The following is a 23,889-nucleotide window of genomic DNA, read 5'->3' on the forward strand; positions in this document are numbered from 1 at the left end:
AATTTCAAACTTTATTCGGTCTCCTATGCTTACAAGTGTTAGACATCTGGTGTTATCAAGTTAGGCATGGCTAAAGAGGGTGAAAGAGGCTGATATTTGGTATTACCTTCAAGTCGTTGACCCACAATGAACTTAATAATGTCATTATTTCCAAGAAAGTCTGCTTGAGTCAAAGATTTGCTCATGTTCAAATATTACAAAAACACTTCTTGAAGAACTCTAAAATCTGCCTTTTCTCTATACAATCTGTCACGGCCATACATATGGTTTTATTTATTTAAGTCAGATACATGCAAGTGATGAAAGAAACAAAGTCTATAGTTCCTATATAATATGTGAACACATCTTATATAGTAATGACTTTTGTAAAGATTGTTAGTTTTCTTGGAGTATGCAGATCCTGTGTGCAAAAAAGGACCCTTATCCTACCTTTTTGAGTCATGTATTGCACATTTTAAAGGTGCATTTGGAATTCTTGTCAATTTGATTGTTACTGTTACCTGGTAGACATACGGTAACTGTGTTCGTTTTAACGCCGCTTTTAACACAATATGCTAGTTATATCATGGCATGTCGACTTTATGTGGGAGAAAAGATCGAAGTGATGCAGCTCTAAGATGTTTACTACTTTCATGTAATCCACGAGCATGGGTATGGTGCTGACAAACCTAGAACCATAGACAAAACGGCATTCGAATCCACACTCATAGGTTTCTGGCATGCCCAAGGGATGCAACTCTGCACAGCAAATTAGGGCACCTAAGACAACAAGGCCTCCAGCGCCCCTGGTAGAAATACGTAAACATGGTAAAGGAAACATTTTTGTTAAGATATTTAAAAATAAAAATAAATTCATAATTATAAAAATCTCTGCTCAAAGTGGAGTCCATTGTTCGATGGAAATGTATATCAAGGTGTGGATAAATGGCACATAAACAATACTTATAATGATGTCCAAAACCTAGGTCTGGGATTGATATGGAAATAATGAATCTATGGCTTGTGCTAAGGTAGTAGAAGCAGATTACAGCTATAGTATGTAATTTGACTGGTTAAAATCAGATTTATTTAGAATCTTGAAATTTGGCCTCTAACCCCAAATGTAGTAATGTTTATACTTTTGTTTATGTCTTTGTGAATGCCATCATAGTAATTGTATAAAAGGTTTACGGCTGACCATATTTCCCACATGAATGTAACTTGTTGTTTGTTTGATCATATTGGTTCGACATTGCAGACAAACGGAAAATCAACCAACTTCTCCTTACATTCTTACTATATCAGTTACAAGATAGTTTTAATGAAGTAGAATTCAACTGGACAAACAAAGAAAGTAATTTAGCAGGGATATGTTTATTCGGCGTCACGACAATTGTCACTTGTTTGTAAACATAACAGTCATTCGGTTGCGAGTTCAACTCCAAGCATGGTTGAGGCCACATATCACAGTGGGGAGTTTTGCCTGGTGGCAGCGATATTACAGAGAGCTCCGCGAACGGTCTATCGCTGTGAGGAGCTTGCACCGTGTGGACTTGAGCGAGCGTAAGCTTGGCAATATTGCCTGTATAGTTAAGCAATTTACCTTGTTGTTTGTGTATTATAGCTCCCTTAACAGCAGACTGAACCAATGATAATGCTGTTTTGCAAATATTCATCATCAAAACAGTTTTAATACTTTAGACATAAAAATGAAACAGCCCTACAAAAAATCAAACGTCTTTGTTTCATATCCGTTTTATTATGTAAAATAATAAAGACGATTAATTAGTACTTTATAAATAAAAATGAAACAGGAAAAAAACTATTAAATATCTTAGTTTCAAAATCCAACTTATGTAATTAAAATATGTTAGAAGTCAATGAACATGTCAAACATGATTAAGGAAACAGAAGCACTGTTGTCACTGCTAAAGCGTCACGATTCATGTTGAAGCTGTTGGTATGAAGTTAAATATCTATGAAAAAGATGTTGTGTTTGCACGACATGTTTGTGTTTTCTTACTCTGCACAATGTTTGCATTCATTGATTACGTCTTTTGTATATCTATCCTATTTTTATACTGATTTGATGTTGTTAGATGTTGACACATTTCTTTTTACATTCTATACACTTACTGTTAATATAAAAGGTGGGGCGGTGGGGTAGTCGAGTAGTTAAAGGTTTCATTCATCATGCTGGAGACTCAGGTTCGATTCCCCTCATGTGAACAATGTGTGAAGCCCTGGTGCTCCCAGCTGTGATATTGCTGGAATAGTATAAGTAGCATATACCAGTCTCACTCACACACTCATAAAAAGAAGCGTGGTTCAATTTTACCATTTCACAAACATTATGTGGTGCATTTGTAGCTATAGTGGTGTATTCGTAGATATAGAGGTGCATTTGTAGGTATAGGTTAGGATAGGGGGCAAAAGAAGACAATTTCTAGAATTACTGTACAATACTGTATGCCAGAGTGAGCACATATATCTGTCAGCAATGTGTACAGATGAGAGAGAATGAATTAAAACCTTCCTGCTCTTCATGAACCTTGGTTTGTCAGCATTATGTTCTCAAACTTGAATGACCTGAGTCACTTTCTCCTTTCCTTCAACATTAGCTGACATACTGTGATATATTGTTTAAATCAGTAATAAACCTTTCTCACTCCCTAACATCCTTGCTGTAAAAGGCGACTATGCTTGACGTAAGAGGCGACTAACGGGATCGGGTGGTCATGCTCACTGACTTGTTTGGAGCATGTCATCGTGTCCCAATTGCGTGGATCGATGTGCATGACGTCAGTCACTGGATTGTCTGGTCCAGACTTGATTATTAGCTGGAATATTGCTGAGTGCAGCGTTAAACAACAAATAAACAAACAAACAAACAAACTAATATCCTAAAGATATGGCATCATGGCATTATGGATAGTGTCTGCCTGGAGTGGGGAAGGTCGGTGTGGGATCCCCTGGCCACGTCATACCAAAAGACATTAAAATATGGTACTTGTTTCCCTGCCTAGCACTCTGCTTTAAGGGGATAAAACAAGGACTGGTTGGCTGGGAGTCAGGATACTGTGTTTGAGTGGGGTATCCAATTAAACTGTGGCATGATATCTCAGTGGGATAGCACTCTAAAACTGCCATTAGTCCAGACGAGTACAATCAGTCACACACATGTATGCATGTAGCTATATAAGTGCAATAATCTTGACCACAATGTTAAAGCCCATTTCACCGCATCTAATATCCTAAAGAACAAATTAAACTGCCATTAGTCCAGACGAGTACAATCAGCCACACACATGTATGCATGTAGCTATATAAGTGCAATAATCTTGACCACAATGTTAAAGCCCATTTCACCGCATCTAATATCCTAAAGAACAAAACATCACAACTAAAAAGTCATTGCACCATGAAATAACACTTCCAATTTGATTAGTACTTGCCATGTTTTGTGTTGTCAGATTCCCTCAACCTGAACACGCCTGTGGTGGCGCTAGCCCATGCTGACAGGTTCAGTGCATTGTTGGATCAAGATGCCAAAGAGGTGATGGACAACATGCAGGATGCCATCGCCGTGGCAACAGAAGACCTAGGTCTACTTCCTGGTGCAGCGTTCCAGGCCCGAGTCGTCCAGTTGGCCCAACTCAACGATGCCCATCAGACGGTCAGTAGTTGCCCAGTTTTCCTATGACGCAGTAGATCATGTCTTCTCTCTGTGAGAAGATAAACTCTCAACTGTGTCCGGATGGATTTACTGAGTTGTCTGAATATTTAGAATAAACAATCCAACCGGACCATCTGGAGATTAAAAGAACTTGCCCTCCACTAAATATGGACGGACTGTTTGAAAAAACAGAATAATGTTCCTGTTGCTGTTTGAACAACTCGAATAATGTTCCTGTTGCTGTTTGAACAACTCGAATAATGTTCCTGTTGCTGCTTGAACAACTCAAATAATGTTCCTGTTGCTGCTTGAACAACTCAAATAATGTTCCTGTTGCTGCTTGAACAACTCAAATAATGTTCCTGGTGCTGCTTGAACAACTCAAATAATGTTCCTTTTGCTGCTAGAACAACTTAAATAATGTTCCTGTTGCTGTTTGAACAACTCGAATAATGTTCCTTTTGCTGCTAGAACAACTCAAATAATGTTCCTGTTGCTGCTTGAACAACTCGAATGTTCCTGTTGCTGCTTGAACAACTCGAATAATGTTCCTGTTGCTGTTTGAACAACTCAAATAATGTTCCTGTTGCTGCTTGAACAACTCAAATAATTGATGGTTGCTGTTTGAACAACTCAAATAATGTTCCTGTTGCTTTTTGAACAACTCAAATAATGTTCCTGTTGCTGCTTGAACAACTCAAATAATGTTTCTGTTGCTGCTTGAACAACTCAAATAATGTTCCTGTTGCTGCTTGAACAACTCAAATAATTGATGGTTGCTGTTTGAACAACTCAAATAATGTTCCTGTTGCTGCTTGAACAACTCAAATAATGTTTCTGTTGCTGCTTGAACAACTAAAATAATGTTCCTGTTGCTGCTTGAACAACTCGAATAATGTTCCTGTTGCTGTTTGAACAACTCAAATAATGTTCCTGTTGCTGCTTGAACAACTCAAATAATTGATGGTTGCTGTTTGAACAACTCAAATAATGTTCCTGTTGCTTTTTGAACAACTCAAATAATGTTCCTGTTGCTGTTTGAACAACTCAAATAATGTTCCTGTTGCTGTTTGAACAACTCAAAAAATGTTCCTGTTGCTGCTAGTTTACATTCCCATGTGGATTCTGGGTTAGAATAGGTTTCAGCACCTGGTTTCCAGCAACCAATACTTGTCAACAAAAATGACCACATGGAATGGGTGGTCAAGTTCTGCTGCTTTATACCTACTTTACTCACTGAAATCCCAAACTGTGTATTTCAGATAATCGTTGCTGGGCCCCCTGGGTGTGGCAAGAGCGAGTGTATCAAGACCTTCGCGGTGGCCGAGAGGGAGCTGGGCAAGATGATCAGCATACAGACAGTGTTCACCAAGGCCGTAGAATCCCAGGAACTCATGGGCTACCTCCACCCCAAGACCAGGTCTGTACACACAGCAGCACACACAGAGACACTCAGATAGGCCAAACAAAGTCTTTGGGATATACCGTATTCGACGTAATAAGCGCCATGGGCGCTCTCCAAATTAGAAATAGGGGGCTCTTATTAGAATATAATTTTGGTGAGATTGAAAACGAGGTTGAAAAATTGTAAATTTTGTGGTTTATGCTGACAGCCTGAAATGATATGAAAGAAGAATCTGTGTGTATTATACATGATAGATGTATTTTTCCAGAATTTAATTGCTCATAATTAAGGGTGCATATAACAAATGAGTGTATTATACACAAATAAATAAGTCTTGTCTACATTGATCAATTGGAAAGGGTGCTAATTGGGATTGTTCACTAGCCAATGTATTAGCAAATATCGCCTTGGGCGCTTATTAGAACGGGGCGGTTATTACGTCGAATACGGTACTTACTGAGCTTGCGCATAGCTCTTCAACTGCATCTTTCTGTAGGTTTTTGTGGTACTATCTATACTAGTATTAACTGAGCTTCTAGACCGAACCAAATATTTCTAGACTTAGGCATTGGACTAGTAGCTCAAGTCACAGACTGAGTCTTTGAATTCCATTATACACTATTTCAAGAAATTGTGCAAGGTTTATTTTTGGCATTTTTTACCCATTGCAACCATCCATATTCCATAGATTAGGCTCAAATGGTAAGAGATGCCATTAAAATTTAATAATTTATAGATATATTTGTAGTAATAATGGATTTGAATCAAACTTGAAATTCAGTCATGCCAGATATGAAAATGATGAGAAATCACTCATGTGTTATTTTATTTTAGGTAAAAAAATGTTGCATATATTTTGCAAGCATTATGATAAAAGAGTTTTGCAGGTTTTTTTATGTACTTTCTACAGGATTATTCTGAATCCATCCAAAGTTCATCAATATGCTGTTTATGTGTGATGACAACATAAAGGCTAATTCTGTAATATTGGTGCCAATTGTCTTCATGTTCAAGGAATCATAGAATCCTTTAGGGTATAAACAAACTTATTGTTAGAAGTTGAACTTCAAGCTGTTATTTACCCAGGGAATGGAAGGAAGGACTACTGACAACTTTGCTGCGGAAATTCTGTATCCAACCTGCATCAATGAACTATGACGTCCACTGCAAACCAATCATGAAGATCATGCAGCTCGATGGACAGGTAATAATAACAATAATAATGAAAATAATCTGCATATTTATATTGCGCCAAATCCATACCTAAAGCATGCTCAAAGCCCTACATTATTACCCCGGTCAATGGATCAGTATGCACAAAACTTTCGTCCTCCTCTCCCTAGGAAGTATATAACCCAAGCTGCCTGTGAGGTGTTAGATGGTTAACACTCACATTACCATCTCATCCTACCGGGTACCCATTTCACACCTTGGTGAACAGAGACATATTTCAAACAAAGTCACTTTCCTAAGTAGATACCTCATGTGCTACACAGGCTTCAGTGTGGGGTCTGTTATTTAGATGATCAGACTTAAATCAAGCTTGTAAGAAAACATCTGCACATCAGCAGGAAGTAGTGATACCTTGCTTGTAGATTTGAGTGTTTAGTACTGCCCTAAGTTGAAGTTTAGGTTGACATCATAAAAGCTGACTGCAAGAACCAAAAACAGTTCTATGAACTTTTAGCCGTTGGGTCACTCAGTGTTAGAACTAGTCTGTGTCAAAAGCTTTTGAGTTTACTAGCCTAAACATGGCTCTTAGCATCATTTTCAGCAGATTTTAGTGTTACTATAGAGACTAATAAGCTGATCTTACTAGACCTACGAGAATTCTTTTAGTGGCTCAAGTCACAGTCCTTATTTATCTGCAGTCCGCCAGGTCTACTGCTCATTACATGGGCTCAGAGATTTTGTAGCCCTTAAAGAACGGGGAAAATGTTTGAATTTTACAATTACATGTATGTAAAGCCTGAAAAGAATCTTTTTGGTAAAATCAAGGTCTTGTTTGCTTTGTTAGTCAAAACATATACTTGTGTTGATGTCGTGAAAAATGCTTTCTACAGATAATATTTAGATTATGAAATTAGGGAAATCTAAAAATGTCATGAAAATGAGCCTACCTGAAAATTGTATCAACTGTGCAATAGCTTCCTAGCTCATCTGCTGATATATGAAGACTTTTACAGCTGGTATGTTACTGTGTCTGATCAATCACAGTCTCTGGTTAAGCAGTCTCATGTGTTATGGTGTTGTGTGTTGTGTGTTTCACCAGACGGATCCGTCCCAGATGGAGATGTTACAGAACTGCCTCATTCACAATGGATCTGTAGTGCTGGCCAACAATGAGAGGATGGTCATTCCAGACACACTGAGGTTCATCTGGGAGGTAGGTTCTGACAATGAGAGGATTATCATTCCAAACACACTGAGGTTCATCTGGGAGGTAGGTTCTGACAATGAGAGGATGGTCATTCCAGACACACTGAGGTTCATCTGGGATGTAGGTTCTGACAATGAGAGGATGGTCATTCCAGACACACTGAGGTTCATCTGGGAGGTAGGTTCTGACAATGAGAGAATGGTCATTCCAGACACACTGAGGTTCATCTGGGAGGTAGGTTCTGACAATGAGAGGATTGTCATTCCAGACACACTGAGGTTCATCTGGGATGTAGGTTCTGACAATGAGAGGATTGTCATTCCAGACACGCTGAGGTTCATCTGGGAGGTAGGTTCTGACAATGAGAGGATTGTCATTCCAGACACACTGAGGTTCATCTGGGATGTAGGTTCTGACAATGAGAGGATGGTCATTCCAGACACACTGAGGTTCATCTGGGAGGTAGGTTCTGACAATGAGAGGATTGTCATTCCAGACACACTGAGGTTCATCTGGGAGGTAGGTTCTGACAATGTGAGGATTGTCATTCCAGACACACTGAGGTTCATCTGGGATGTAGGTTCTGACAATGAGAGGATTGTCATTCCAGACACACTAACTAAGGTTCATCTGGGATGTAGGTTCTGACAATGAGAGGATTGTCATTCCAGACACACTGAGGTTCATCTGGGAGGTAAGTTACGACAATGAGAGGATTGTCATTCCAGACACACTAACTAAGGTTCATCTGGGAGGTAGATTTTGACAATGAGAGGATTGTCATTCCAGACACACTGAGGTTCATCTGGGATGTAGGTTCTGACAATGAGAGGATTGTCATTCCAGACACACTGAGGTTCATCTGGGAGGTAGGTTCTGACAATGAGAGGATTGTCATTCCAGACACACTGAGTTTCATCTGGGAGGTAGGTTCTGACAATGAGAGGACCGCATTCCAGACACACTGAGGTTCATCTCGGATGTAGGTTCTGACAATGAGAGGATTGTCATTCCAGACACACTGAGATTCATCTTGGAGATAGGTTTAAACGATGAGAGGATCCAGCGTCCAACGGGACTCCATTCTTTTATGGACCAATGTAAACACTGCTCATTTTATAGATATATCATTTTAATGCTCTCATAATAGATCTAAATATGGAACTATGATATGCTAGTTGCAATATATATGATATACTACTGTCCTTCGTCGATGGGATTTTCTGTGGTATTAATGTATAACTTACTCTAGTGACAATTTGGCTGAAATACTGCCCATATGACTTTAGACTTGCACTCATATTGGCGATAGACCGTCTCACAGTTTGTCATTACTGAACACTCTGTGCACAACAGTTAGACATACGCAGTTAACCCACACACATACCAGCAGAGATCTCTAATTTATAATAAGTCTCTAAGGTTGATGCTGATGTTGTTTATTCAAGGATGCCATGAATGTTTACTTACAGCAAGAGTCCCTGGAACATCTGAGTCCCTCCCTTTTGGCCAACGTGGGAGTGGTGTGTATGAACACATCTGATGTGGGCTGGAAGCTGATGCTGGTGCAGTGGCTGGAGCATCGGTCAGAGGCTGACCGCGACCTGCTGTCCAGTCTGTGTAACAGCTATATAGAGAAGGTGCTGATGTTTGTGACCGAGTGTACACAGCCCCCAATGTTTGGCCAGAAGAAGACCACTGGTCAACTGACCTACAAGAGAGTTGTACAACACACCCCTGAGAATATGGTGCACACTTTCTGTAATCTGCTGGAGGTAGGTCACTCACTTACGGATTGTCAATTCACACAGGCTTGAAACGTTATTAAAAGGCCATGAAAATGGATAGTGTGATTTGGAAAGGCCTCAAATTCGTATTCTTTGTTTCAAGGCCTTGAAAATAAATAATGTGGCTTGAAAAGGCCTCATTATTCTGCTTTTAAAGTCCTTGAACATGGATGACGTGACTTGAAAGGCTTTAAGTTTAGATTTTGTTTTTAAAGTTCTTGAAAATGGATAATGTGGCTTGAAAGGCCTTAAGTTTAGATTTTGTTTTTAAAGTTCTTGAAAATGGATAATGTGGCTTGAAAGGCCTTAAGTTTAGAATTTGTTTTTGAATGCCTTGAAAATTGATAATTACGCCTTGAATTTGGATAATGAAGTAAGAGTTGTGTGTGGGTTTCAGTCTTTAGTGAACCCCTACCCTGACCTGAGTGATGTCGAGTATGAACGCTACTTCAACTTTGCATGTGTGTGGTCATTTGGAGGAACGCTGTCCCTAGAACACAGAGAGTCTTTCAGCCAGTGGTGGAAGGAGCAGTTTGAGTCCTACATCGACTACCCTGAGGAGGGCACAGTAAGTACAAGCTACAGGACTAAAATCACTTTGAGTTTTAGTGAACCCAGGGTAGAGTAGACCCTAGCTGAATAAGGATCGGATGATGTGTCATTAGATGGGTTATTTATTATTATTACCGTCTGTCCATCCGTCCGTCCGTCCGTCTGTCTGTAATTATTTTGTGTGCGGATCAGAACTCAAAAACCATTCAATATTTTTCAAGAAAAATTGTGAGATATATTTAACAGATCCTGAAGTGGTGCCTTTTGCTATTTACGGATTTGGGGCATTTTTCTTTTTCTTGATTTTCATGGAAACATTTGGGACCTAGTCTCTAAATGTGAGATGGATTGCGTTTCCGGAGCACAACTATAAAACCATTCAATATTTTTTAACTTGGCAGATATATCAAGCCGATCCTGAAGTGGTGCCTTTTGCTGTTTGCAAATTTTGGGCATTTTTATTTTTCTATAATGTCCATGGAAAAAATTTGGACCTTGTCTCAAAAGGTAGGGGTAGGTGTCGTTTCTGGAGCACAATATGAAAACTGTGAAAGACTTTTCATCCAAACCTGGTACATGTATTCACCAAGGGCTTAAGTGGTGGCTTTTACTATTTAGGAATTTAAAAAAAAAGTAAGTTTTTCATGTTTCTAAGGCAACAAGTTTGACTTTAACTTTGTTCATAGTGGTGTGTTCGGACCACATCTCTGAAACTAATAGTTACTCTTTCTTGAAACTGTGCACACACCAAGACCTTGTTGTCAACTTGTACCTTTTGCTATTGAGGGATTTTTAGCATTTATATTTTTTCTGTGTCCATGGCAACAAGTTTGATTTTGACTCTGTTCATAGTGGTGTGTAAGTAACAGTCAGATGATTTGTTCTTTCGAATTTGTGGGGGCTGGGGGGGATTTGACATCTTCTGATGACTCTTGTGTAATAATTCTGTCGGGATCATGATAGCTTTATTACAATATGGATTTTGATAAACTTACATGAATCATATGGCTTATAGTTGAATTGTATATGGCAGCTTGTGCCTTTTAGCCTTCTAGCCCAAACTTGGCCCTAGGTACAATTAATTGCTGATCTTACAACACAGAATATTACTAGGTTCTGGCTTTGGACAAATGGCTGATGTCACAATCTGCATGGCCTCTTGTTTGGAATTTTATCACTTGTTTCTTTAGTCTAATGACTGAAATACATACAGATCATGATATCCTTTCCCTAGTTTAATAAATTGATACAAGTGAATTATTCCTGAGTTGATTATCAGGTTCTTCATCACTGACTAACACAGAGACTATGCTTGATTGTAGGTGTTTGACTACCTGGTGGACAGCGAGACACATGAGTTCTGTAGATGGAGTGACATTGTGCCTTCCTACACAGGCACACCACATGAAGGTATCCCAGCGGATGCTTTTGTCCACACAGTCCACATCGAGGTATGTTGTAGACCGTGACACACAAGGTTTCACATGATTCTGTAGGGGAACATCAAACTCTTTTATGTTTTGAGATATACATGCAATGATGATGAAGATGATGATGATGGTTATTATTGATGGTGATGGTATTGATGTTAAGATGTTTGATAATATAGTTATGTTGATGATGAGTTTTGGTACTTGCTGCTGCTGATAGTAACAACTTTTGATGATGATGATGATGATGACGATGATGATGACGATGGTTATTATTATTGATGGTGATGGTGTTGATGTTAAGATGGTTGATAATAGTTATGTTGATGATGAATTTGGTAGGTGCTGCTGCTGATAGTAACAACTTTTGATGATGATGATAATGATTATTATTATTATTGATGGTGATGGTATTGATGTTAAGATGGTTGATAATAGTTATGTTGATGATGAGTTTGGTAGTTGCTCCTGCTGCTAATGGTAACAATTTCTAATGATGATGATAATGATGTACGCATCACTCTTCCCTCTCCAGCAACTACTGCATCTGCTGGGCCTGCTGTCTGATGCGGGTAAACCAGTTATGCTGGTCGGGGAGAATGGCTGTGGTAAGACCTCCATCATCAATGAGAGAATCCGGACTGTGTGTTCTGGGGAGGTGGCAGAGGTGCTCTCACTCACAGTATATGCAAACAGGTAACGACACTCAGGGGTATAAAACACCAACATAGTGGTCCAGTGTATGAAGTACCAGCTTCACTGGACGCTGGTTCTCCAGCTGACTGGACACTCACCCGTGAAGTTTCCGGGGTAGAATAGGTCTTCAGCAACCCATGCTTGCCGTGAAAGGTGACTTTGCTTGTCGTAAAAGGCGACTAACGGGATCACGTGGTCAGGCTCGTTGACTTGGCTGATGCATGTCATCGATCCCAATTGAGTGGATCGATGCTCATGACATTAATCACTGGATTGTCGGGTCCAGACTCGATTATTTACAGACCGCCGTCATATAGCTGGAATATTGCTGAGTGCGGCGTTAAACAACAAACCAACCAACCAATGATTGGACACTCAATGAATTCACAGGCACCACCTAAAACTACATTGTTCCATAAAAAATATGTAACTTCAGGATAGTCAAAATGATGGTAGTATAAGATTAAATTGATTACAGGTTCATGAACGCACGTCTCCTGTATGAACGCCTGGATGACAGGCTGGAGTGGAAACATGGTAGAACATACGTTCCTAAGGGCAACAAGAGGCTCCTGTGTCTCGTAGACGACCTCAACTTATCTCAGGTATGGAGTGTGATAAACGTACCATTTACAAAATTTGGGAGAATCTACAAACAGGTGCATTGTCTTTGTAGACGAAATGTTTAATAGCAGATCGCTTTATGACATCTGGCCCCGATTTCTCGAAACAAACTTAAGTTCAAAAACACACTTAAGTCTGAGTTTTTACTCAAATTTGAGAAAACTCAGCAAAATGCATTTCTCAAACCAAACTCAATTTTCGACTCAAACTGAGTTTACAACTTGAGTTAGGTAGGAAGGTTACTTAAGTTTTTTTGTCGGTCATAAAATGGCGGTGTTGAATAGACGTAGGCGTCGTAGGCAGAAACAAATATCAACATTGTCAAGGGGATTAGTCGATAGACAAAATCCTCTTGAGTTCATGGAACCCGAGGAGTTATTCATGAGGTTCCGTTTCCGTGCGGAGAGCATTTTATTTATTGTTTCCCTTGTTTGTGAGAAACTTGAACGGTGCTCCAACCGAAGCAGCCCATTACCTGTTTTAACGCAGGTACTTGTCGCCCTGCGTTTCCTGGCCACTGGATCTTTTTATTCTTTGATCGCGGAATCATATTCGATTATTTCAACTTCTTCGGTGTTTCGGTCAGTCAGAGATGTATGCACTTGTCTGATCGAACATCTCCGGCATTTTGTATGTATGCCAACTAGACAAGATGCAGACAAGATCAAGAAAATGTTCTTCCAAATTGCAGGTGAGTGTGTTTGAAAGCGATTCCTCTTCAACTCGCCTCTTCAGTGGTGTTATTAATTACTAGGTCAAATAAGGGGGAGCTACTCTAATTCTTGTCATTTCTATATAAAAAACCTTTCCCTTTCTAAAACTAACAGCTATCATCATGACATAAATCTGGAAATTCTGACGAAAACTTCCAATAAAAATTACGTTTATCCTATTTTAACATATACACTTTAAATTTCCAATACCTTTTGTAAAATGCATAAAAATAAACGACTTCAATCGTTTAAAAAATCAAATTGTAATGAAATATTTTATAAAATATAATCAAAGATAATTACCATAACAGCCAACTCAAAATTCTTGACATAATGTTATTTAAAATTTGCAATATATTCATTTACATTGGAAACGGAAGTCAAATCTCGCGCCAAGGCCGCTTACATCGCATAAAAAAACAAACTGAGATCGAACTTAAGTGCTGAGTTAAAAACTCAGCTGAGTTTTTGCTGAGTTTGATTCGAGAAATGCAGTTGAGTAAAAAACTCAGCTGAGTTTTTTTGCAAACTCAGTTTGAGATTTGAGTAAAAACTTAAGTTTGTTTCGAGAAATCGGGGCCTGGTCATTAAGAACCTTTTTTATATTTAGATGTTGACATGCAGGCAATCATTTCATAATATTGTTTAATATTCTGGAGTCAATGTTTCAACAAGCACCATAGCCTAAGAGGCAACATTTTGTTTTCCCGAGTTGCATCCCTTAGTCATGCCAGGATCTGCTGATAGTGGGTTTGAATCCTCGTTTCTCTGTCAGTGATGTTTTGTCTGCCAGCACCTTAGGCAAGGCTTTTTTATTTTTAGGATTACAGATTTTTCAGCCCAAAGTCAAGGGTTGGAGGAGGGAAAAAATAGAAAGAAAAAAAGAAGCCAGATGTATTTTTTTAAAATGCAGAATGCCTCTGGCATACTTTATGAACATATTCTGTACTCATAAGACTGCCATTTGTGACGATAAAGTCCCTTCTAGCAATCAAAATTTCTACCACTCACAACACAGACTATTGTCAAGGGAGGCTATTCATGTTCGGCTTCGAGATCAACAAAGATCGATTATGTATCTCTTTACTAGTTTAAATTAGGTAAATTCATGTTTTTTTATTAAATTGTGATGATAACAAATAAAATAACTGACTACGAGGCTATCGGCGTGGGAAAAAAATGGAAATCTGATTTATTTTTTTTACATTTTCTCAAAAATTAGAGTCGGCGGGTCCGTAATTCGAAAAATATAAAACGCCTGGCCTTACCCATGCTTGTTTGTTTTACGAAACTGTTACAGCTATGACCTGTGTCAACTGTGACATTTTCTTTCACATCAAACTGCCATGCTATGATATGCAGTCAAGTCCCGTTAATCCGACATTGTTGGTTGCATATGATTATGTCGGATTCACAAGTATGTTGGATAAACGAAATTAGTATCAACGTTCGTTAAAAACATATTCTGGAATGGAACTCGCAAGTTTGAAACTGGTACCGCAAAGCTTAAGACTTGTCTCGCATCAAAACATGGGCTGTGTACTCGCGGGCAGATGCAATATGCTGATGACTGTGACGGATTGACGAGACTGATTAATGAGTGATTTCAGTAATTTTTTGCAAATTAGGTGTGTCGGTGTGAGACTTTCAGATTAACGGGTCTAAATAGCACTGATTTAATCTGTTCCAATCATTAGTGTCGGATAAAGCCGATTGTCAGATAAACGAGTGTCGGATTAACGAGACTTGGCTTTACTACTCAAAAGAAGTTAAAGGACACCCGATTTTTTTCATATTACAGGTCATGGCAGATTAACTATAGTCAGCTGAAAAAAATCAGCTTTTGCGCTCTGTATGCCTTTAATTCTGTTCAGTGTAGTGTTAAATCCAACTTACACACGATAGGAGTTGTAAATATGTGAAGATATTCAAGCTTGGAATTGTATGTGTTCAGGTTGACAAGTACGGCTTCCAGACGGCCACAGAGCTGGTTCGGGAGCACCTGGATGACGGCGGCTTCTACTGCCCCACGTCACATGCCTGGCACTACGTGAAGAACGTCACCTACGTCACTTCCATCAACCCCCAGACGACAGCCAGTGTGCCCAAACTCAGCCAGAGACTCCTCAGACACTTTGCCATATTTGGCTGTCCATACCCAGGGTAGGGGCGCTATGTTCTACGTGAAGACCTAGACTTGGTCTTTCTCAATGGTTTTTTTTATTTTAATTGTCTTTACCTTAGTACTTATTGTTGCCTTATTTGTTTTGATGTTTGAATATTTGTGTTTCATTTGCATACAGATTAGCACCGATTTTAATTTGCATTCTCTATTTGGTTTCACAGTTGATACAATGGGCAAATTGTTGTCTCAAATAGTTTGATCCTCATTCTACCATGAATTTTCGAAATACTCAATTCTAATTGGTCAATCAGTGGTTTCAAATTATAATAACCACCTCTGATTGAAACAGCTGATTTGACAACCATGTCACAGCGGAAGATAATATTACTTCGGTACTTCTTTCTAAGACATTGTGCATATTTAGCTCCACGTTCAATTTAGCGCAGTTAGATATACAGATAACCTAGATCAAAATGAGAAACTGTATGTTTATATCCTCTGATCTACTAAGCTGTGTTTGTCAGGGCTAGTGAATGTCAAGAGGGATAAGTTGTTTTCTCCCCAGATCTACATTTAAACAGTTATAACAAACTCCAAAGGATTTTTGAAATTTGTTTCTTACTTCCAAAATATGTCCACCATCTGGGATTCCCCTGCTATTCATAACCACGTAATAGGAACGATCATGCAAACACATTTATTGCATACAAGAATGTATACCATGTATGTTTTACAGAACATTTGAACAAAAGGTTTTGTGATGAAGGGTTGTAGGGGTGATAAGTTTCAGCACATCTTAAGAATAAGACCACAAAAAAGGTTACCAGGGGATGCAAGCTGTGAGTCTGACAATGTTGATATGTGCTGCGAGGAATTATTCAAAGCTGATTTTAATTGACTCTAGTTGAGACAATATAGAACACAGCTGTTCAGAGCTGTACATCACGAGGGACGGAGCTGTACAAGAATCCACTCAGTCATTGCCTCCCCTTATTGCTTGTCTGCCAGCAGCTGCATGATTTCTCTTGCCTTGCTAGTGTGTTATGTTCTGTGTTCTATGTGTAAGCACTTGCCTGTTGTGTGTCTGTACAGGAGCACTGAGCTACAGACTATATTCACCACTCTGCTACACACGCACTTCGTCACTCCCGACTCCATCGTGTCCTCTTCACACCACGGCAGCAGCATCCACGACGACAAGGTGGGTGCATGGAACATATAGTGTTGTAACTTGGTACATCTTACAGTGTTGTACCTGGGTAGCTCTTACAGTGTTGTAGCTTGGTAGCTCTTACAGTGCTGTAGCTTGGTACATCTTACAGTGTTGTACCTGGGTAGCTCTTACAGTGTTGTACCTTGATAGCTCTTACAGTGTTGTACCTGGGTAGCTCTTACAGTGTTGTACCTGGGTAGCTCTTACAGTGTTGTACCTTGATAGCTCTTACAGTGTTGTACCTGGATAGCTCTTACAGTGTTGTACCTGGATAGCTCCGACAGTGTTGTACCTGGGTAGCTCCTACAGTGTTGTACCTGGATAGCTCTTACAGTGTTGTACCTGGATAGCTCCTACAGTGTCGTACCTGGATAGCTCCGACAGTGTTGTACCTGGGTAGCTCCTACAGTGTTGTACCTGGTTAGCTCCTACAGTGTTGTACCTGGGTAGCTCTTACAGTGTTGTACCTGGGTAGCTCTTACAGTGTTGTACCTGGATAGCTCCTACAGTGTCGTACCTGGATAGCTCCTACAGTGTTGTACCTGGGTAGCTCCTACAGTGTTGTACCTGGGTAGCTCTTACAGTGTTGTACCTGGGTAGCTCTTACAGTGTTGTACCTGGATAGCTCCTACAGTGTCGTACCTGGGTAGCTCTTACAGTGTTGTACCTGGGTAGCTCTTACAGTGTTGTACCTGGATAGCTCCTACAGTGTCGTACCTGGATAGCTCCTACAGTGTTGTACCTGGGTAGCTCCTACAGTGTTGTACCTGGGTAGCTCTTACAGTGTTGTACCTGGGTAGCTCTTACAGTGTTGTACCTGGATAGCTCCTACAGTGTCGTACCTGGGTAGCTCCTACAGTGTTGTACCTGGGTAGCTCTTACAGTGTTGTACCTGGGTAGCTCTTACAGTGTTGTACCTGGATAGCTCCTACAGTGTCGTACCTGGGTAGCTCTTACAGTGTTGTACCTGGGTAGCTCTTACAGTGTTGTACCTGGATAGCTCCTACAGTGTCGTACCTGGATAGCTCCTACAGTGTTGTACCTGGGTAGCTCTTACAGTGTTGTACCTGGATAGCTCTTACAGTGTTGTACCTGGATAGCTCTTACAGTGTTGTACCTGGATAGCTCCTACAGTGTTGTACCTGGGTAGCTCCTACAGTGTTGTACCTGGATAGCTCCTACAGTGTTGTACCTGGATAGCTCTTACAGTGTTGTACCTTGGTAGCTCTTACAGTGCTGTAGCTTGGTACATCTTACAGTGTTGAAGCTTGGTACATCTTACAGTGTTGTACCTGGATAGCTCCTACAGTGTTGTACCTGGGTAGCTCCTACAGTGTTGTACCTGGATAGCTCCTACAGTGTTGTACCTGGAAAGCTCCTACAGTGTTGTACCTTGGTAGCTCGTACAGTGTTGTACCTGAATAGCTCTTACAGTGTTGTACCTTGGTAGCTCTTACAGTGCTGTAGCTTGGTACATCTTACAGTGTTGTAGCTTGGTACATCTTACAGTGTTGTACCTAGATAGCTCCTACAGTGTTGTACCTGGGTAGCTCCTACAGTGTTGTACCTGGATAGCTCCTACAGTGTTGTACCTGGATAGCTCTTACAGTGTTGTACCTTGGTAGCTCTTACAGTGCTGTAGCTTGGTACATCTTACAGTGTTGTAGCTTGGTACATCTTACAGTGTTGTACCTGGATAGCTCTTACAGTGTTGTACCTGAATAGCTCCTACAGTGTTGTACCTGGGTAGCTCCTACAGTGTTGTACCTGGATAGCTCTTACAGTGTTGTACCTGAATAGCTCCTACAGTGTTGTACCTGGGTAGCTCCTACAGTGTTGTACCTGGATAGCTCCTACAGTGTTGTACCTGGAAAGCTCCTACAGTGTTGTACCTTGGTAGCTCGTACAGTGTTGTACCTGAATAGCTCTTACAGTGTTGTACCTTGGTAGCTCTTACAGTGCTGTAGCTTGGTACATCTTACAGTGTTGTAGCTTGGTACATCTTACAGTGTTGTACCTAGATAGCTCCTACAGTGTTGTACCTGGGTAGCTCCTACAGTGTTGTACCTGGATAGCTCCTACAGTGTTGTACCTGGATAGCTCTTACAGTGTTGTACCTTGGTAGCTCTTACAGTGCTGTAGCTTGGTACATCTTACAGTGTTGTAGCTTGGTACATCTTACAGTGTTGTACCTGGATAGCTCTTACAGTGTTGTACCTGAATAGCTCCTACAGTGTTGTACCTGGGTAGCTCCTACAGTGTTGTACCTGGATAGCTCTTACAGTGTTGTACCTGAATAGCTCCTACAGTGTTGTACCTGGGTAGCTCCTACAGTGTTGTACCTGGATAGCTCCTACAGTGTTGTACCTGGATAGCTCCTACAGTGTTGTACCTTGGTAGCTCGTACAGTGTTGTACCTGAATAGCTCTTACAGTGTTGTACCTTGGTAGCTCTTACAGTGCTGTAGCTTGGTACATCTTACAGTGTTGTAGCTTGGTACATCTTACAGTGTTGTACCTAGATAGCTCCTACAGTGTTGTACCTGGGTAGCTCCTACAGTGTTGTACCTGGATAGCTCCTACAGTGTTGTACCTGGATAGCTCTTACAGTGTTGTACCTTGGTAGCTCTTACAGTGCTGTAGCTTGGTACATCTTACAGTGTTGTAGCTTGGTACATCTTACAGTGTTGTACCTGGATAGCTCTTACAGTGTTGTACCTGAATAGCTCCTACAGTGTTGTACCTGGGTAGCTCCTACAGTGTTGTACCTGGGTAGCTCTTACAGTGTTGTACCTGGGTAGCTCTTACAGTGTTGTACCTGGGTAGCTCTTACAGTGTTGTAGCTTGGTAGCTCTTCCATTGTTGTACCTGGGTAGCTCTTACAGTGATGTACCTAGGTATCTCTTACAGCGTTGTACCTTGGTTCATCATACAGTGTTGTACCTGGGTAGCTCTTACAGTGTTGTAGCTCTGTAGCTCTTTCATTGCTGTACCTGGGTAGCTCTTACACTGTTGTACCTGGGTAGCTCTTCCATTGTTGTACCTGAATAGCTCTTACAGTGTTGTACCTGGGTAGCTCTTACAGTGTTGTACCTAGGTAGCTCTTACAGTGTTGTACCTGAATAGCTCTTACAGTGTTGTACCTTGGTAGCTCTTACAGTGTCATACCTGGGTAGCTCGTACAGTGTTGTACCTGAATAGCTCTTACAGTGTTGTACCTGGATAGCTCTCACATGTTGTACCTGGATAGCTCTTACAGTGTTGTACCTGGGTAGCTCTTACAGTGTTGTACCTGGGTAGCTCTTACTGTGTTGTACCTGGGTAGCTCTTACAGTGTTGTACCTGGATAGCTCTTACTGTGTTGTACCTGGGTAGCTCTTACAGTGTCATACCTGGGTAGCTCTTACAGTGTTGTACCTGGGTAGCTCTTACAGAATTGTACCTAGGTAGCTCTTACAGAATTGTACCTGGGTAGCTCTTGTGCAACATCTTGTTTTATGAAAACCCATCTTGAAACTTTGGAACTGAGTGTCTGTCAAAGGGATGGTGGTTAGCTCAGTTGGTTTAGCTGTTACTTGTGACACCAGAGACCAGCGTTTCAATGTCTGTCAAGGGGTTGTGAAAATTATATAAATGGATCACTGGACATCACTGATGACACCAGGTGTTCACGAGCCCAGTCGCCTAAGGCTGTGCGATTTGGTGTGCAGAAATGTGTCCCTTTGGCAAGTCAATAACCTGTGATTGTGGGTTCAAATCCAGGTTCACCCTAATTATGTTTCTAGGTTTGTATCACCAAAGTGGTAAATGTCTGAGACCAGCATCACTTCGGGCTTTCCTCCTACATTAAACGACCTTTGAAGATCCGGGGTAGAATAGGTCTTCAGCAACCCATGCTTGCCCTAAAAGGCAACTATGCTTGTCGTCAGAGGCGACTAACGGGATCGGGTGGTCAGACTCACTGACTTGGTTGATGCATGTCATCAATCCCAATTGCATTGATCGATGCTCATGATATCAATCACTGGATTGTCGGGTCCAGACTCGATTATTTATAACTGGAATATTGCTGAGTGCAGCGTTAAACAAAAAACCAACCAACCAATCCAACATTAAGCTGACATGCTGTGATATGACTGGAATACTGTTCAAAGCTGTGTTAAACCCAACTCACTCTCTCACTGATGTATCTCTGGTTTGTTAGAGCACCCGGCTGGAGGATACAGTCAAGTCATGTGTCAGCCTCATCGTCAAGGTGACTGTGGAACTGCAGGATAGGCTGAGGACCATGTTCCTTCCAACAGCACCTCGATGTCACTACATCTTCACAACCAGGGATCTGTCCACCATCTTCAGGTAACGTTGACCATTCAAACCCATCATCCATGTGTTACTGTCAGTTAACTCTATTGTATAATTCCAGATGTCAGCCCTAATTGACGAGGTGGGATAACTTTTATTGGGCCTTTTTGGCCCACAGGATTAGAATTATTTAAGAGTTAAGCAAAGGTTTTATAAAGTGATATGAAAATTGCATTTTTTGGACTTACGAAAACACGAAAATAATAGATAAGGACAATTTGTGTTGAGGCTGATTTTAGAAGTTTTCAAAAAAATTCTGAATTTTATAGAAGACTTAGATAAAAACAGTACTAACATATGGTTGGAAATTCATCTTGTCTCATAGACTTACTCATACTTAGATTTCCATTTAAAGCTGCTTCAGGCTTTTTCACTCATTTTAGCTATGCTTATGGTATTCGACATAATAAGCTCCCACGGCAAATTTTGCTAATATATTATTGGCTAGTGAACAATCCCAATTAGCACCCCTCCTGACTGATCTATGTACACAAGACTTATTTATTCGTGTATAATACGTGTGTTATATGCATCCTTATTTATGGGAAATTAAATTCTGGAAAAATATATCTGTCGTATATAAACATTTCAGGCTGTCAGCGTAAACCACGAAATTTACGATCTTTCAACTCTGTTGTTTTTCATCAATAAAATATTTTAATAAGAACCCCCTATTTATAATTTTGAGATTGCCCTGGGCACTCATTATGTCGACTACGGTATTTTGATCTAGTCAGAAGTTCAAAACTTGCATGTGTAAGAAAGAAATAGGGTAGTTGTCAGTCTGACGATGTCTGAGATCTGTCATACAAATATTTCAGAAGGTTTTCAACTACTTTAAAATTTGACCTTTCCAAAAAGGGTCCTTATACAACCTCCTCCTTCAGCAAATATTTTGATCATAAAGTGTGACCACCTGCAAAATTTAAATTTGGATCCCATTATTTATTATAAAGTTGACAAGTTGCTCTTTGTGAAGTCAGTGCTTTCAAATACCAGCTGCAGTTTCTATGCTTTGGGTGCCACTGGTGGCCCAGTCATCTGAGGCCCCGCAATTTGCTCTGCAGAGTTGCGTTCAATAGGCATGGCTCCGAATTCCAGATTCACTCTGATAATGTTTCTAGGTTTGTCAGTGCCAACCTCTGCTCGTGGGTTTCACCGAAGTGACCTGCCTCACTTTGGGATTGCCTCTCACGTCAATCTGACATGCCGCGATACAACTGAAATACAATTTAAAGTAGTGTTAAGCCTAACCCACCCACTGACTCTGCCTTTTGAATTATATCTTCTTGATACCTCTTAGAAATGAGATGTTTTGTTGTATGACTGGATAATAATGTGGATGTCAATCATGAATCAGAAGCATCATTTACATTGGTTTATTTCATTGGGAATTTGCCTCCTGGAGAAATTGAGTTGCCTCCCAAAATATTGCCTGTCTACAGAGATACCAAACACTGGCGTAATAGCTATTTCTGTTTTGCTTGGAATTATGCTGTAAAGTTTGTCCTCCCCCAAATATTCACAGAGAACAAATTGTTAATGCACGAGTGATATGAACCATGTTTTCAATGGCACTGTTTTCACATTAAAATTCTAGTTCTCACACCACTGACTACTCCAAAGCTTCAATTTGGGTTGGCATCTCTGAAAAAGGACCGTCTCCGTGGTCTAGTGGTAGAACATCCGCCCGGACAGCGGAAGGTCTGGTATTTGATCTCCGGCTGCGTCATACCAAAAGACGTTAAACGATGGTACTTGTTGTTACCCTGTCTGGAGCTCGGCATAAAGGGACTAAAACAAGGACTGGTCGGCTCGGAGTCAGTATACTGTGTCTGAGTGGGATATTCATGTTAAACTGCGGCATGGTATCTCAGTGAGCTAGCACTATAAATCGGCATCAGTCCGGACTAGTACAAGCAGCCACACACACACACGTGCATGCACGTCGCTATATAAGTGCAATAACCTTGGACGCGACGTTAAACCCAATTTCACCTCACCTCACATCTGCTGAAAAATGAAAAGATGTATCTGTATGAAATCTGAGCATGTAGACACCCGAGCTGTGTTTGTTTGCAGGAACATCTGTCTGTCCCAGCAGCCTGACAGTTCACGCAAGCACATCCTCCACCTATGGCAGCATGAGTGCTTCTGGATCTATGGCCGACGGATGGTCAATGATGTAGACTTCCGCCGCTTCAAGCAAGCCTTCACCACAGCAGTGAGGAAACAGTTCACTAACGAGGAACAGGTAATAAACTAACTGCAGGCTGTGCCAAAAATGTGGGAGTCAACTTGTCCGAAATAGTCTCTCGGCAGCATTTTCAGTAGATTTTAGTGTTAATATTTAGAGGTTAAGATATGGGGGTCTTGGGTGGATATGGTGTATGATATGAAAACTGCCATATAATAACCTATTTTATCATATACCATAACATCAAATTGTAAAATATATATCTCTTTGCAAGTGAATGTACAATATCATTAAATTCATATCCTAGTTCTCACTACCGCTAAACAAAGATCTGAGGACATCCTAGTCATCTAGTCAGAACGACCTCTCACCTGACCAATCAGAGCGTCGCTTACCAGATCATGAAAGTGACAGTCGGAATGTGATTCCTAATCATGCAACCTCGAAAACTTTAACACAGGGTATTCCGAACGATAGTTACGGGTTAATGACTGAATCCATACAATCTAGACCATCAATTAGCCATTCATGAATGTTCTTTTGTTCAGGTTTCAATTTTTTAATCAAGAATTTGTCCAAATATGTTTCGAAGCATAGTCCCCAATTTGAAATTAGTGCTGTAAAGCATAAGAAAGCTGCCTTCTGATTGGCTAATGTTGACTTCTTGTCAGTCATTCCATTGGTCGGTCAAAGTTTGCGCAAGGTCGGTCTAACGTGACCTGTAATGGGATGTCCTCAGATCTTTGTTTAG

The 23,889-nt window shown here is 40.5% G+C and overlaps 1 protein-coding gene across 1 annotated transcript in view; it reads left to right on the forward strand.

Annotated features, from left to right (window-relative positions):
- LOC124114791 (dynein beta chain, flagellar outer arm-like) overlaps positions 1–23,889 on the forward strand; it is a 156,711-nt gene that overhangs the window by 72,247 nt on the left and 60,575 nt on the right. The window contains exons 50-62 of the mRNA XM_048398229.1: positions 3,453–3,655; positions 4,918–5,075; positions 6,147–6,264; positions 7,333–7,446; positions 8,913–9,215; positions 9,625–9,795; positions 11,102–11,230; positions 11,745–11,905; positions 12,384–12,510; positions 15,197–15,405; positions 16,460–16,568; positions 20,784–20,935; positions 23,024–23,195. Coding sequence (XP_048254186.1) covers positions 3,453–3,655; positions 4,918–5,075; positions 6,147–6,264; positions 7,333–7,446; positions 8,913–9,215; positions 9,625–9,795; positions 11,102–11,230; positions 11,745–11,905; positions 12,384–12,510; positions 15,197–15,405; positions 16,460–16,568; positions 20,784–20,935; positions 23,024–23,195 — 2,126 coding nt within the window. The remainder of the gene's footprint in view (positions 1–3,452; positions 3,656–4,917; positions 5,076–6,146; positions 6,265–7,332; positions 7,447–8,912; positions 9,216–9,624; positions 9,796–11,101; positions 11,231–11,744; positions 11,906–12,383; positions 12,511–15,196; positions 15,406–16,459; positions 16,569–20,783; positions 20,936–23,023; positions 23,196–23,889) is intronic.

The sequence above is a fragment of the Haliotis rufescens genome, unplaced genomic scaffold (assembly GCF_023055435.1).
Source record: "Haliotis rufescens isolate VD_foot unplaced genomic scaffold, xgHalRufe1.0.p SCAF_18, whole genome shotgun sequence".
Classification (NCBI taxonomy): Eukaryota; Metazoa; Mollusca; class Gastropoda; order Lepetellida; family Haliotidae; genus Haliotis; species Haliotis rufescens.